Here is a 16896-nt window from a genome sequence, read left to right as displayed (position 1 = left end):
GTCTGGCTCTCAACTCACCTTTGCCATTTGAGCTTGAACCCCACTAGCCTTCAGGGCCGACACAGCTTTCTGAGCTGCTGCAGGACTGTCAAAGTCAACAAAACCATAACCTGAAATGCAAAACACACTTCATTATTAAGCCATTGTTTTGTAATAATGTAAAGAGCAAAAAAAATGACTCTATTTGGTTTCCGGTGTGGGTGGCAGAAACGAAACCCTGACGTTCTGACAGGTGTCTGGCACTGACAGCTGCAATGCAGTGTCCTCCTCTGGCTGTCTTTCACCGTCGTGGCTCATGAGCTAGACAAATTTCCCTTCAAAGTCAAAAACAAAACAGAACAGTTTCCCTTTTCTCAGGTGTCCTATACTTACTGGGGAAAAAAAAAAAAGACATGTCAGTTAACCAACCAAAGTTAAAAAAAAAAAAAAAAAGGGAAAAAATAAACTTCAGAGAATTAGCATTTCTAATGGTTTGGCGAGAAAGATGGCACAATCCTACAGAACTTAAGAAATGACAGAAACAAAAATGTTTATTCTATAAACTGTGTCTTATTTTTAACATTTATTTATTGTTGAGAGACAGAAAGAGAGAGACAGAGACACAGAGTGCGAGCCAGGTAGGGGCAGAGAGAGAGAGGGAGACACAGAATCCGAATCAGGCGCCAGGCTCTGAGCTGTCAGCACAGACCCCGATGCTGGGCTCAAACCCATGAACCACTAGACCACGACCTGAGCCGCAGCTGGATGCTTAACTGACTGAACCACTCAGGCACCTCTAAACTGTATATTTCAAATAAATTAAGAATAACCACTGAATACCCCAAATATAAAATAATCTAAGTTTTAGTACTTGATTAAAAATATGATTACTTGGGGCACCTGGGTGGCTTAGTCGGTTAAGTGTCCGACTTTCACTTAGGTCATGATCTCGCGGTTCGTGGCTTCGAGCCCCGCGTCGGGCTCTGTGCTGACTGCCAGCTCAGAGCCTGGAGCCTGTTTCGGAGTCTGTGTCTCCCTCTCTCTCTGACCCTCCCCTGCTCACGCTGTCTCTCTCTCTCTCTCTCCTAGAAATAAATAATAAAAAAAATATTTAAAAAAATATGATTACTTATTTACTTAAAATACACCTCGTGATCCCCCTCCACTTAAAGAAAGGGGTAAAAATGCCTCTAAATATCCAAAAGAGCTGTTTTAGCAGTTCATGCTCTAGAGCCTAAAAACAAAACATAAAAACAGACAAATAACCTCCTAAAAGAGGCTCTGGTTTAAAGCTCATTTATCCATAGCTTTAGAAACATTTTTAATAAGCTGGTCAGCTACTCCTTGGTCACAACATATCAAAAGCAGGAAAATGGGGGTGGGGGTCAGGCTAAGGGTAGGGCTGCCACAAAAGCAGCATGTGGATGGTACTTACCAGTGAAAACTAGCAATAAGCAATAAAAGAGGAAAACTATACAAAGAACAGCACTTAATTCAGTGAAAGAGCAATAGCTCCATTCATTTCACATAATCCAGTGAGTATCACTGTACTAAAATAGGCAATCGCTGATTTTTCACTGTGATTGATCCCTCTTAAGTTATTGAGAAAAAGCTACATTATATTTAACGCACTGCTTAAAAGATCAGGGTAACCCAGGCAAAAATACCAACAGAGATTTTACTGGAACTCAAACCTAGTATAAAATAAATTTTAAATGAGTAAGAGTATTTTGAAAACCAAAAACACTGTTTGGAGGCTGCACAGAAGAAGAGCCAGTCCTATCATTTACATATCGATATTGTAAAGATAGAATAGTTTAGACAGTGAAGTCCTAGTGCCAAAACAGACAAACACACAGATCAACAGGCCAAACACAAAGTTTGGAAAAGGCTCAAAGGTCAGCGTGCACTATTAGTACCAAAAATATTGTCTGGTAACAAAACAAGTTATAATGGAACAGAGTAAACCATCAATTATAGAAATAGATGTTGCAGGAGAGCTGAGTTAAAGCTGAATGAAATAAGAAGCAGCTTCCTTCTATTACTTGGAATGGGACTGAACTAAAGCCTAATTTGATTTAGACAGTGGAGAAATAGCCAGGTTGGAAAAAAGAAGAGCTGGCTCAGGGAAAAGCAGAGAATGCTACACAACTGCCACATCAGAAATTAGGTGCAACACATTCTGAGCTTTTTGTAGAAACCTGTAGTTAATGCTAATATGTATCCCTCCCATGGGCATACACACTGGCCCATCCTCTCTCACTACCGCACCTATTTTATTACCAAACACAACTTGAGGAGGCCATAAATGAATACCCAACTACAATGAAATGATGTAACTCCTACTCATGGATACTTAAGTGTGTCCTCCGCACAATTCTGTTGTTACCAATAAATCACAAGAGATAGACGGTCTCAGTTTTGATGTAACTGTGGTTGAACTTATCACCAGTCAAGTACTCTTAGTATTATTTTATCCGTTATTTTCTTATTAGGAAAAAATCCATAATGGTTGCATGCTAGTTGTTTACATCCTTTTCTAACCACATAGCTGTTTCATAAATATTTGCTTTAAAACAAATGTAACGGGTAGGCAGGCAATCGTGTGCCGATTCCCATTTTCTCTATTATATTACTTTCAAGTAAAATATAAGAGTATGCAAATTTGAGCTACAGGTTCTATGGGTTTCATTATATAAATATGTATAAAGATATATCTGAAGGTGAGATTCACTAAGTAACACAACACCCTCACACTGGGCCCCCAGGGGGAGTTTCCTCAGCTCTCAGACCCAGGAATGTCCTGCTTCCTGGATTTTCCTCCACATTGTAGGGACTGATCCAGGAGAATAGCTATGTTTTCTATTTTTGCTTTGGCTATTAGGAAACACAGGCCATTTCTGTAGTAACCGGAGGTATCCTGCTCTTACTCTTATTTTCTCACTGGTCTGACTTATCCTCACCCATTTTTACTTTGCATTTTGGTTTCCAGGGAATAGGTTCTCATTGGAGAAGAGCGTATAATAAATACACAGGAGTTGTCAGTGCAGGGGTGTGGTGAGGAATTCACCCTAACTTAACTGGGGCAGCTTTGCTAATTTTAAACACACCTGATCTGCCATGTAAGATTCCTTTTCGGGGGTGGGGATGGGAGGAAAGATAGGCTAAAGCCATAAAAGCACTTGTCTACTGTGATTTCTCTCTCAGTTTGAAACAAATGTTTGAGATCAGCTTCCTGTTTTATGCCTCCAAGAGCTCATTTTGCTCTATAAAACTAAAGATCTTTTTTCCTGTGTCCCCGCTTTCCCAAATCATTTACAAATATGGGAAGTAACACTAACCTTGGCAACTAAATGTAAACATTTCAGTCTACAATTTGACTCCCTCTAGTTTAATTCATTTAAAATATTTATTGAGTACCTCTCTACATAAAGCACTGCTTTATTCACTGTCCCCAGGCAAAACTGTCTTAATGTGCTATGTTGCTTCAACAGGGGCTCAGATACTGGCCACAATAGCTTCTTTACATTTAGGGGCTTTGAAGAAGAGTCAAATACAATGAACCACTTCACGTCTAGATGAAAGGAAATGGCTGGCTTCTAAGGCAAGGCCTTACCATAGGGTTCATTTACATTCTTTCCCTTTCTCAAATGGTGCTAAGCAAAGCCATCACCACTACTTGAAAAAATAGGGTCTAATTAATGAGGAGATTTGCCTTCTCTGCCTATTCCTGTCAACCTTATTTCAATTCATGGGGTCAGTAGTTAGACTCAAAGTCAGCTGACTCCATTCTTCCCCTTTCCTAGAAATCACATGCCCATTGTTAAGATGCTGGATCATTAAAAGTCAGAGCCGGGGAGCGTCAGCACTGCCTACTGCCTACTGTAGACGCCTCCTCTCCCAGCTCATGGAGCTGGATGAGCTCATCCTAATTACATGGAAAACTGAAGGTCAGTGCATCAAATTAATGCAGCAGCATATTTCAAAGGGGGGTATGACCTCCCCTCCCTATTACAATTTGGTCAGTGAAAATGGTTCTCTCCTCCCCGCTGCCAATATTGTCAACAGGCATTCAGCACAGAACAATTGGGAGTATTGAAACATGTAATTAAGTACTGCTTAAAACTACTCTATTCTAATTAATAGAGCCAATTTGCACAATATGTAATCTTTTCAGTTCTTTAGTGCAGTCCAATGGTCTTCAGTAAGCAGCTCTAATCTCCTCAGGCTCAGGAAAGAAAAGCTATTTTCTAACTTTACTTCCCTTTTAAAAGTAGAGGCTAAACGCCAAGCAGTACCCTGCACGTTAGCGCCACTGGCATCTGATCTGCGATTCTAGCAAACTGCTAACTGCTTGGGGTTTCCAGCCAAAAGTCGGCCAGGGACAAATGTAAAGACATATGCTGACATTGTGCAAGACAGGAACTGGGTGACACATAAAACTTGCTATTTAATAAAATGGAGGTAGTTTTGAAACCGAAGATCACGTTTAAAATGCCATCATTTCCCTGAAGCTTTCGTAAATTATCACACAAGGGAAGATACCTTTGCATTTGTTCGTTGTCTTGTCCAAAATTGCCTTCGTGGAGACTATTTTCCCGTATCTAAAAGTAAAAAGAAAAAAAAAAGGAGAAGTTAAAACCAAGGAACACTTAGTAACATCTAAGCCCAGAGAGCACACACACTTTTCAAACATCTACAGACTTTAATAGATGAAATGTTCTATACTTAGGGGACAGAAAATGAGACTGCTAAGCTCTAACCTAAAAACAGGGAACAGCTAGGTCTCCTGTTTGAACCTCTGGACTACAGTTTGATGTTGAACTTTGAGGAATCAGGTACTTATCTGACAATCTTGGGACCAAAAAATAATAAGTAATAAAATAAAAAGAAAAAAGGAATATGAGCTCCATAAAAAGTTTCTTCTAGTAACACTATATGAATATAAAGCCAAATGCAAAGTTACAAAACTATTGAAGTACTATGATCCACAGAGACTTTATAGACTGGCAAGAGGGGGAAACCTGCCCGCATTATATCTACTCCTTTTGGTTTTGCAGACAGCACCACATGGCTCCCATCGTCACGCAAGAGTGTGCGTGCATGCATGTCCTTGTTTAACGTGCTTGATGGTGTGTTTAGTGCAGGTTTTTTTTTTTTTACCTAAGACTCTGATAACTATATTTATATAAATAAATATATAAAAATATATAATTATATTCATTAATACCTCTTTTAACTGAGTAATAACAGTTATCCAGTATACACTCTAATGTGTGTGTACACGTGTGTGTATAAGAAATGAACAATCCAGAATATAAAACAGGGGGGGCGCCTGGGGGGCTTAGTGGGTTAAGCGTCCGACTTTCGCTTAGGTCATGATCTCGCGGTTCGTGGGTTCAAGCCCCGCGTCAGGCTCTGTGCTGACTGCCAGCTGTGAGCCTGGAGCCTATTTCAGAGTCTGTATCTCCCTCTCTCTCTGACCCTCCCCTGCTCACGCTGTCTCTCTCTCTCTCCTAGAAATAAATAAAAAAATAAANATTTCAGAGTCTGTATCTCCCTCTCTCTCTGACCCTCCCCTGCTCACGCTGTCTCTCTCTCTCTCCTAGAAATAAATAAAAAAATAAACATAAAAAAAAGAATACAAAACAGGGATTAAGCATGAATTCTATGAGGGTTTGTATAAATGTGTCCAAATTCCTTAATGTATAGTAGACACTGGGGGAAGGAGGGAGAAAATCCAGAATGCACTGCTACTGAAGATGAAATGGCAGCATGGTTTAAATATATGCACTGATCCTGCATCCTTTCATAGTGACTAAACCACAGTGTAAGGAACTGCCATCTATGTCTGTCTTCAAAAAACTAAGGGGGAAAAAAAAAACCTTTGAAAAATAATCCTTAAAAATTATTGGGACTCTAAGAAATGCAAATAACTTACATACATGTGAAACCTGTGTTCTCCTTTATACATGGTCAATTCTCAGATTTTACTTTCCCCTGTACTGCTTTTAAAATTTCACATTTTCTCTAATATTACTTTCTCATGATTGATCTTGAGGACTAAAAATTCTCTTAAAAGTTTAGGAAATGAAACATCTGTACACAGATGCAGCATTTTAACCATTGTGAATATTGTAGGTTTCTAGTTTATGCTTTGAACAAGCTGAAATATTTTTATTGAGAAGAAACTAATGGCTTGAACCGCCTCTTTGCCTCTGTTTATTTTCACTCTGTGTAATCATGTAATCAAATGATTACTAACTAGGCATGAAAGTAAAGATAATTTAAGGTTCAAATGACAATTACATCAAGAGGCAGAATGCTGCACAAACACCTTCAATTCCCTGTAGAGATTCTGAGTATTTATAACAACATTAACACAGGTCACTATGCTTACCAAAAAAAAAAAAAAGAAGTTATAATTTAAAAAAATCTGCTAACCATAAAAAATAGGTGATTTAGAGACCACTTTTTTAGCAACCATTTATTTACGTGCTTGATATTTACCAGTGGTCTCTCCTTTTGCTAAAGTTTTAGATGAAAAGATTCTTAGACTGCATTCCTGTCTCATACCTTTCCAAAAGTATGGAAGAAAGTTAGTAGGATTCCAATTTGGGATAAGGGGATTGAAAGTCACAGAGATTAAGAGACTTTGCCTGAGGTCACAGAGTTCAGGGTCTTTTGTAAACCACACAGAAGAAAGGAAATTTAGGGAAGGTCAGGGGCTGGCCTTGTACTTTTCTGGTCATGCTCTCCACACTAATGATAGGCAAGAAAGAGAGAAGTTGGGAGTAGGAAAAAAGAAAAGACTCTGGTCGTACTGGTACTCAATCCATGCCACGCTCTCTTCAGGTTTCTGTTCTCTTTGGTCTCTTTGCTACTTTGATGTTACTCCTCACTTCCACATCTATGTAACCCACACCTCCTCTGCTCTGAGCTCTCTCTCCAAATCTCATTCTACATTTCTGGTCCTCTTTTCATTCTTCTTTGTCCATTCAGCCTCCTCTTCTCCCTCCTTAACCAAGTTACTCTCACCTCAACCCTTCCACTGCCTAGGAAATTCATCCAATGCTATGGTGTTATTTAATGCATCTTCTCTGATGGTGCCTTTCTTATTCTGGAGTTGCTGTTGTTGTTGTCGTTTTATTCCACCAAAACTTTAGGTTTTGTCACCTCCTCTTTCAACTTAATATCTCAGTTAAGATATTAAAATACCTAAATATCTCATGTAATGTCACCCAATGCCCACTATTTTCTAAGTCCCATCCCCAAAGAGCCCCCAACACATCTTCCCTGTCTTTTTCATTCAATAGTGCTATTTCACTCCCAATCTCCACCAAGCTCGAGATCTTCCAGACGCCATCAACTCAGCCATTCCTGAGTCCAGACAGCAGTAACTCTTCTGAGTTGTCTCTGATATGTTTCTAATATTCATCCTTCCCCTTCACTGTGTCTAAAGCCAAGCAAAAAATACACAATAGTTCTTGCCTTGCCTCTAGTCTCTGCTGCTTGCAACCCTGTCTACTGCTTTTATATACCTTACACATCATTTTAAACATGTCTCTCTCAACCCACCATTATCCCATTCTACCCATGCTTGAACCTGAAGAATCTATTCAAACATTATCTCTTCCATGAACCCATCCCTAATCTCCTCATCCAAATCCGTTGTGATTTTATAAGAAACCAGAGAGGGGATTACATGTACTCAGTTCCTACTTATGTTCTAGGCACTGTGCCAGGGACTTTGTATGCATGATCTTATTTAATTAACTTTGCAACGATCTTATGAGGTAGGTGCTATTATTCCCATTTTTGCAAATGGGAAAACAAAAGCTCATATAAATTTTAAGCCTAAGATCTCACCTAATACCCCGAAGCTTCAATGAATTGTGTTTCATTTTTCACTGCAATGTATTCATGAAATAATTCTGACAAACAAGGTTTCCTTTATACACCGAGCGTACGAAAGGAGAGGAACCAAGTGGATGGATGGTATCAAGGTATGGGAGTAGATTTACTTTTCAAGCCAAAGCAGAGCTTCTGTTTGTGTTAAACACAAGAAATAAACATGTGGTTCATGGTTGAAAGAGGGACTGGGTGGGGGGGTTAGAGGAGAAGAGATATTTCTGAAATGTATCAGTTTTGCTTTCTATTGCGGTTTTTACCGTGATTTGTGGGTTAAGCCTGAAAGACTGTGACTTCTCAGAAAGGCAGAAAGCAGTTTCCACTCTGTGCTGCTATTATTCCATACTGCCTCCCGGCACTGCAGTGGATCAGTGGACTGCTTATATGGAGTTACCTGAGGGGTGCAGAATGATCTACCTCTCACAGGCTGTCTTCTCTTGGAGGCTGTCCACTCAGCTAGACCTCCCACAGCACCAGAACTATCTCACTAAAATAACCGGGCTGGAAGATGTCACATTTTCAATCACTCAGGCCCTGGCTAAGGCAGCTTCTCAGTGGGTAATGATGTCACCATGTTGTGGAGACGGAGTACAGAACAAGCAGTTCTGATGACAGGAAGAAGGATCTAGAACGTGGGGATGAACCGTCCATCAAACGGCACCTCGAGGAACAGGAAAAGAGTAGCAAGGCTTCAGAGGAGTCATCACATCCAGCTACTGGTTCTGTTTGCAAAAGGATTTAACAATGTGGGGTAAGGGATTGGGGAGGGGGAGCGTTACAGCTGATTAACATTTATGTGAGTCTGTTGGTGATCATCAGGGCCTAGGAGTAAAAAATTCATAAAGCAACTTATTCACCTACCCTTGTTCCAATATACATTTTGTTTTAAAAAATAAGTAGGGGCGCCTGGGTGACTCAGTTTCTTAAGGGTTCGACTGGTGATCTCGGCTCAGGTCATGATCTCATGGTTTGTGAGTTCGAGTCCGGCTTTGGCCTCTGCACTGACAGCATGGAACCTGCTTGGGATTCTCTCTCTCCCCCTCTCTCTGTCCCTTCCTCACTCCTCCTGCAAGCCCTCATGCTCTTGCTCTCTCTCAATTAATAAACTTAAAAAAAAAAAACCCAACTCATTAAATAATAGGGACATGTTGGGAAAAACAGGCCTCTTGACCGGCAGAATTCACATTCTAATGACACCAAGGGGAAGAGAGCAAGGTGTAGACTTTTATGGGGAAAATGTGAATATGAAGATTCTTTGAGTTTTCACCAGCTTCAAAGTAACATAAGGCTCAGACCACAGCCCTGGCTACCCAGAATATAATATTCTTTGCTAAGAGTAGATAATCCACTCCAGAGGAAGCAAAAGGATAAAGAGTCATTAGGAGACGTGACTACAGAGTCATTAGAATTTCAAAGGGAGAGGATAACAAGACTCACATTTAAACCTATTGGCTCAAGTGAACTTGGCTGATAAAACCTGCTGATCATCTACCAACATTTCTTCTGCTTGTATCACAGCTTTAGACGTTTCTCCCCCATTTCCTTTTAAATTTCTTTCATTTCAGTAAGTTTCAGTCTGTACTTAGTAAATAAAACTTCATTTTCTCCTCCGCCTCCATCACTTAGTCCCTCCTAAATGCTACCTTTTTATTAATTCACCTTAATTACAGAAGAAATGCATACTTGTAATTAAAAGACGCAGAAAGGTAGGTTGAAATATTAAAATCACTGGAAGTCCTGGGTAGGAATGTTAAAACACATTAGTGCCTATCTTTAGACTTCATCTAATGTGTGTGCACACATGGAACACACGCGTGTGCACAAGTGTGCGCACAAACTCCTGTACTAGGGAACTCGTGGCTTTTACAAGTGCAGGCTCTGGAAAGTGGAGTCCAACCCACCCACTGCCAACAGATGGCGACAGTGGTTGACAAGTTATTTTAACATTGGTCATTCCAGTTGTAAATTCATTTAGGGCACCACAGGGTTATGTGCAGTGTTTGAGTTTTGAAATATTTTATGAACGTTATTAAACATGAAAAAACAATGAACATGCAGAAACCAACAGTAAGACAAAGTATAAACTTATAATGTAAACAAAAAAATATATTTTAAGCTTGACAAAGGGTGGGATATTGCCCCTGTACAGATGATGATTGGTTTTTGTTTAGTTTTTAAATTTTTTAAAATTTTAAGATAGAGAGAAAGAGGGAGCATTTGGGTGAACAGAGGAGAGGGGCAAAGGGAGAGAGGATCCCAAGCAAGGATTCTGCACTAGTAGTGCGGAGCCTGATGCAGGACTCGATCCCCTGACCTCAGGATCATAACCTGAACTGAAATCAGGAATTGGATGCTCACCCAACTGAGCCACCCTGGCTCCCCATTGGTTTTGTTTGTTTTAATAGCTGAACTGCCAGTGAAGGACAAACTGAGTATGCATCCTGTGAGATTCTGTGCCTGTGCAAAGGACAATAATCAGCAAGAAGGAAGGACAGGGAACTGAAATGATTTATTGTATATGACTATCAGTTCAACATCAATACTGGACAGTATGACCTAATGTGTTAATTCAGGAGAATAATAAAAGTAATAGCTTACATTTATACAGCTTTTATTTTATGCCAGGCACTATTCTAAGTGTTGTAAGTCATTTTAATCCTAACAACCATTTTTGGAGTAGGTAAGGGATTTTCCCCGGCTTTGAGGATGTGAAACTAAGGAGCAGAGCGCATGGGACCTAGTAAAGGTTTGCAGAGCCAGGAAGTGGCAAAGATGAGACACTGGAAATTTGCTCTGGACAACCATGCTGACAGCTGCAGAAACTGGTTACCAACCACGGGCTGTTCCATTGGTCCAAAGCAACTCCCATCTTGAATCTGCACGGCTCCAAACGAGTGAGAGGATGAGGGCGACTCTACGTGCAAAGGTTTCCAGGACAGATGCTGATAATATTAAGAAGGGAATCTGAGATAAAATAGAAACATTGTTCTACTTGGAATAAAATGCCCAACAGAGCATATCTATTATTGGAAAGGAGGCATGACTGGCTTTAAAGCTTAAAAGGAATAACTCGTGTATCTACCGGGTAAGAATGGATTTGGGACTATAAGCCAAAACTCTTCTTGTCATTTTGGAGTTTTGAGGGAAAAGGAAAAAAAATGCACACACAAAAACACCCACATAGAAATGATACCATATATGTTGTTTTCTACCTTGCTCTTTTCAGTGCTTTATTTTTTCAGTGGCTTCCCAGGAAAAGAGGATTTCTTAAAATTTATCTCTTCGAACAATGGGTTGAATAGAGGAAGGAAAAAAAAGTATTAAATAACACTCATTTTGCTAATCGAAAAGTTTGTTGGAGAATAAAATAAGAAAGGATTCAGAATAACATGGATAACATATCTATGGATATATGTTATATATATATATGTTATTCTGAATCCTCACTACCTTGAATAACTCAGCTGGTTATGTTTTATTTACTTGGTATTGAAAGTGGTAAACATTTGAAGATGAGATATAAGACATGTATCATTTTAAAATTAGGCAACCAATATCAAACAAATTTTATATGACTTTACCTTTTTAGCACTGAAGATTTTGTTTATTTATTTTTGAGAGAGAGTGCGAGCGGTGTGGGGAGAGGGGAGCAGAGAGAGAGAGAGGGAGAAAGAATCCCAAGGAAGCAGGCTCTGCACTGTCAGCAAGGAGCCCAAAGCGGGGTTTGAACTCACAAACTGTGAGATCATGACCTGAGCTAAAATCAAAAGTCATATGCTCAACCGACTGAGCCACCCAGGTGTCCCAGCACTGAAAGATTTTCAGTGTTTCTGCAAGATTCTTCTAAGATCTAAAAGTATGAAAGGTATAGAAAATTGTTCTACCTTTTACCTCAGTTGTTTTGGCTTAGCTCTTACCATTCCTTAATAGTTCCTTCTACTTGTGTTATAGAGCTGGGTGTGCCTTTGTGAATAAATGATTTCTGGTAACAGGACAGAACAGAAAGTTCTGTCTTATGCAGCTGAAATTAGAGCCAGGGTTTGAAGGAGGTAAAATGCCTGGCAAGGGAAAGCTGCTACAAGCCCTAAAGGTCAGGAATAAACCTGGTGCTGAAGGTGAACGGAACACAGGAAGAACAAGAACAGTCAAGAAAGAGATCAGACCAAGAAACCAACCCACAAATATTTATAGGATGTCTTTGGCATGCCCTTCACCATATAAGACCTATGAAAAATATACACAATGCCATTCTTGTCATCAAAAGGGGGACAATCTGTTGGTGGATGTTAGAGAAATTTTAATATTAAAAAAGAACTAAGAAAACTTGAGGTGTTGTCTGGTGGATGCTAAGTCAAGGAGGCCTAAAACACAGGATAAAGGTCCAGTTCATGAAGAAAGACTTTGGGGAATGCAGAAATTCAGGTGGGCTAGGGAGGACAATAAATAGAAAAACCTGTCTAATGCAAGCTGTGTTGGGGGAGTAAGGGAGGCTAAGTCTGCAAAGGTCCTATAGGACCTTGAGTTCCAGAAAAAGGAGTCAAGGAACAGGATGTGGCTGGAGGTTTTGCAACTACACTGTGATATGATGAAAGCAAGAGTTTAGTAAGATTAATGAAAATCTTATGGCTAGGATTAGCAGAGAGAGATGCCACGTTGTATTTTGTTGTTTCTGTTTTTGCTCTTTGTAGTCAAGCAATAACACTCAAGTTCAAGAAATTAAAATAGAGAGATCACAGCAGCTAGGAGATGACTGGGATGGTTCCAAAGACAGAGGACTTTTATGAACTAGCCTAGATGCCTAACTTGACAGCTGAGAAGAATCATCCATGGTGTCCGTGCTACGGAAAGCTGGTGGCTTGTCTCTGTGGATGCAGAGAAGAGGGAGTAAAAGAGCCACTGTGGCTCACTTTTCCGCACTGTCCTGGAAAGGATGGGGGCTCCAGCCCTGTCCCAGACCTAGAGCTTGAGAAGAGATGATCTGGCAGAAGCTCTGACCATCCCCAAGCAGTCTATCCCTCTGGTGGAGAATAAATTCCAGCAGCTCTGGGACAAAGTAGCACATTTTTCAAGAGAAAATATACACACCTGCAGACAGGATTTTTCATAACACTGACATTTTAAGATAAACATACCCTTTCAGAATACAAATAAAATTGGCAAGTTGCACCCAGATTTTGAGGTTTGTAACCCCTTCTGACTAATTTTAGAGCCATGCCTGCTCATCTGCCTTTTCAACATTCCTGGGTGGCACAGCTAATGTATTATAATTGCCACACAAAAGTAACCATTGAGTCTATTTATTGCATATATGGCCTGGACTAAATAATTCATAGAGAATGGACATTAAAGCTATCTCATCAGAAATGGCTAAGATGCATTTTTGCCATATTCTATGAAAAAATTATCCCTCTCTTCTAAATAAAAAGCACACTATAAAGCATTTGATTTATTACACAGATTTGCTATTATAGTTTAGTATCAAGTCTATTATGATCTGCAATCAAGGTAAAGTAGCTTCATACTATTTTATGGTCTTTTAAGAGCACACAGCATGCAAAGCATCATTTATAATATCTTATGACGATATTTTTGCCACAAGTCACTGTACTACAGCACTTAGGGATGCAGTCACAGACCTACATTAGTGCTCCCGAGTACTAATATTTCAGAGGAAAATAAAACTCACTGAGAACGGAACCCAGAATTTTACATGTAAAATGGAGATTATCTGTCATAAAAAGAATCCCTAAGAGTCTCAAACACTGATCAGTGTAATTTTTAAAACAAAGACAACTTGGTTATAGAAAGTGGTCTTTTATTTCTGAACTGAATTTATGCACTGACAATGACAGAGCATTTAAAAAACTCTCTTCCTCTCCCACCCAAACCTATAATGTATTTTCTTTGCTTTGACAATCTCACTTTCATGTTTACTTCACGTTACTGTATGGTAACGAAGACAGTACCGTAGCAGAATGAAGACAGATTTGCAGCCAGAGAGGCCCACGCTCAAGTGATCCTTTGGTCAATGACCAGCTCTGGTGTAGCAGCTGTCTGGCCTCGGTGGCCCCACCCACACAGCAGAAGGATAACATCTAACCTCACAGGACCACTGCTCAGGGGCTGGCACAGGGCCTGACACCTAACAGATACTCAATAACGAATGAATGGTGTCCTCTTCTCTCAACACACTCTAAATAACGGCACTTCTGATGCTCACCACTTGACAGCACTAAGCTAGACTCCCTCCTTATCTTCATTTTGACATGATCCTGGGTTTAAAAAATGTTGAGAAAATGTAGACCTACCATTTTTATGGTTACTTTTCGGCACGGTTATTTGCATAATGTAGCCACTCAATATATACTGGCTGAATAAGTGAAATATAAACATGTAATATGAATTGTTTTCCCCTGAAAGTGTTTGGTGTGGGGAAATGAAGAAGGTTGGCAGCAGTAAGAAGGGAAATACTACATTTTGCCTTGGAAAGTGAACACGACCTTGTATTTTATTCCAATTTAGCTTATAAGAACACCAAGGAGGGAACCGAGGTAATTTAACAGTTTAACACTGCAAGTAAATATTAGCACCAAAAAGAAAACTGTAAAATGTTAGGAGGGGGAAAGACCCAAAAACCTAAGAGAGTTTTTGTCCCTAGGTTGTTTTTCATGTATCTCTAAATCTCATGCTCTTTTAAAGAGAAATCAAAACTAGAAATCCTTCAGACACATACACAGTACCGAAGAACTATGTCAGAGTCTGTAGAAACTGAATGCATTGAACTCCAACACTGAAAAACATTAATGACTGCTTCATTCAAAACAAGAAGAGCGTGACAGAGACTAAAAGTAAACATACTCTCTGAAGGAAAACAGAGTTATCTAAAACTATTAAAACAGAGTGTGAAAATTACCTAGAAATTTCTTTTGATTCTGATACAAGCAAAAGAGGCAAGAGTCAAATTGGACATTCCCTAGACTGAACACTAATGTTGGATTTTATCCAAAACACAGCACCAGTATATTGATTTTCAAATGCAGTCAGTCCCTCCTTTCCTAAAGTAATACATCTTGACTGCCCCCATGACCTTGAAAAGCCAGCCTGAAGAACAGACTGAAAAGGAAAATGATATTTTACTCATTTTTAGCTCTAAGAAATCTGGGGATACAATGTAAGTGCCTCACTAGTATACACTTGGACGATATAAGCAAGAGAATGCTAACGTACTCTGCCAAAACAGTTGACGTTTCTAAACTTAGGTATTTCATTCAAGGGTCACTTGTGACCGTGGTCATGGCTCTGAGTGGATCTGATGGAAAAGGCATACTGGTTTCTCCCACACTGGTGTCCTACTGGTTTGCCTGTGAAAAAGAACTGTCCTTCGACACTACTGAAGATAAGCGGTCATTCCAGAGACACAGTAGTATGGTTCTGAGAGTTTACAAGTTTAACATTTAAGAAAATCGGAGAGGAATCATGTGTATGTAAAAGACCGAAACTAAGGAGAACCAAATGCTGTAAATTATTTCAGTATCAGTTTCACATAATTACCATATCCCAAATGAAAAGACTATACCTTACTCTCAAGATGGCTGGAATTCACTGCATTTTCCAGAAGACATTCTCATTCTCCTTTACAAGTAAGGGGGCTGTGAATGAAGGCGGGGACTGTTTACATGACTTAGTAACAATTTTCCCATCTTGGTTGTTTTGAGAAATCTTGCACAATAGGAGAGGTGCTAATAGGGGAAAATGCCATTCAGATTCTCTAAAAGAACCAAAAACTAGATTCAAGAAATGAAGGCAAATACTGATCTGAAGCAAAATTCCAGAGTGGATTAGTAAATGGAGGGTTAGAGAGACTTGTGAAAAGAACAAACACCAGTGAAGTCCTGAGGAGCAATTCATACACATTCAAGTTTGGTTCTTTCTCCTTTGGGGAGTGCTAAGGGAGAAAGGGCTGCTTGGGAATGTACATAGTATATTTCGACTTGAGCTAAATAAAAATCACTCTTCGCTCAAGGAACTAGATGAGGACACCTGGGAAGAGAAATTTGGTTTGGATGAGTGGGTAGGTAACGGGTTAAACAAGTGTCTGGGCTGAAGTCGGCTGGCCAGCGATTGCAGCATGGAGGGCAGGCTCTAGTGCTGTGCCACACGGCTCTGTTCCTGGCAGTACTTTTTCAATACTGAAGCAATTACATAAATCAGGTAACTGATAGCACACTAATTACATACATACGTGTTCCAAAGCTGTCAGGGGAGGATGGTGGATGTAAGATGTCAAAATTAATACTCTGAAAGTGTTTTAAAAGGCTAGAAGAACCTTTGGCCAAAGCCAACACTATAATATTTAACAGAGAAAAGTCAGTCATTTACATATGACTTATTCCAAGGGTGGGAGGGAATCAACTGCATAAACTTAGGTAAAGCTGTAGCTTATTTGCATGAAAATACGTGATTTTTTTTTTTATTAGGAACAAACAGGTTCAAGTTCTCTGAATAAAACAGATTTAGGTTGCACTGAGAAAAATATGTGATCCTGATCATAATGAGAAATTATGCTTTTGGGCCTCTTTGCTCACCAATCCCCAAACCTCACCATTATGGGTTGAACTGTGTCCCCCCAAAGATGTCCTAGGCTCCAGTACCTGTGAATATGATCTTATTTGGAAATAGGGTCTCTGCAGATATAATCAAGCTAAGAGGAGGTCATTATTAGGGCAGGCCCTCATCCAATGTGACAGGTGTCCTTATAAGAGGGAAATTTGGATTCAGAGACACAAAGAGATGCTGTATGATGAAAGGTGAGGAATTGAGCTACAAGCCAGGAATACTAAGGATTGGTGGCAAGCCACCAGAAACTAGGAAGAGACAAGGAGGGATTCTCCCTTGTAAGATTCAGAGGGAATATGGCTCTGCTGACACCTTAATTTTGGACTTCTGGCCTCCTGAACTGTGAAACAGTAGTTTTGTTCGTATAAAGCCCACGGCAGAGCGTCCTCA

General features: G+C 39.8%; 1 protein-coding gene across 7 annotated transcripts in view; it reads right to left on the bottom strand.

The window, feature by feature from the left end:
- RBMS1 (RNA binding motif single stranded interacting protein 1) overlaps positions 1 to 16896 on the bottom strand; it is a 214151-nt gene that overhangs the window by 36988 nt on the left and 160267 nt on the right. For all 7 annotated transcript variants that reach the window (XM_039237556.1, XM_039237557.1, XM_039237561.1 and 4 more), the window contains exons 3-4: positions 4525 to 4583; positions 19 to 110 (exon numbers count right to left, since the gene is read on the bottom strand). In XM_039237556.1, coding sequence (XP_039093487.1) covers positions 19 to 110; positions 4525 to 4583 — 151 coding nt within the window. The remainder of the gene's footprint in view (positions 1 to 18; positions 111 to 4524; positions 4584 to 16896) is intronic.

The sequence above is a fragment of the Hyaena hyaena genome, unplaced genomic scaffold (assembly GCF_003009895.1).
Source record: "Hyaena hyaena isolate Hyena2069 unplaced genomic scaffold, ASM300989v1 scaffold_126, whole genome shotgun sequence".
Classification (NCBI taxonomy): Eukaryota; Metazoa; Chordata; class Mammalia; order Carnivora; family Hyaenidae; genus Hyaena; species Hyaena hyaena.
The sequence above is the reverse complement of the archived record's forward strand: the minus strand, read 5'-3'. Positions and strand labels throughout refer to the sequence as shown.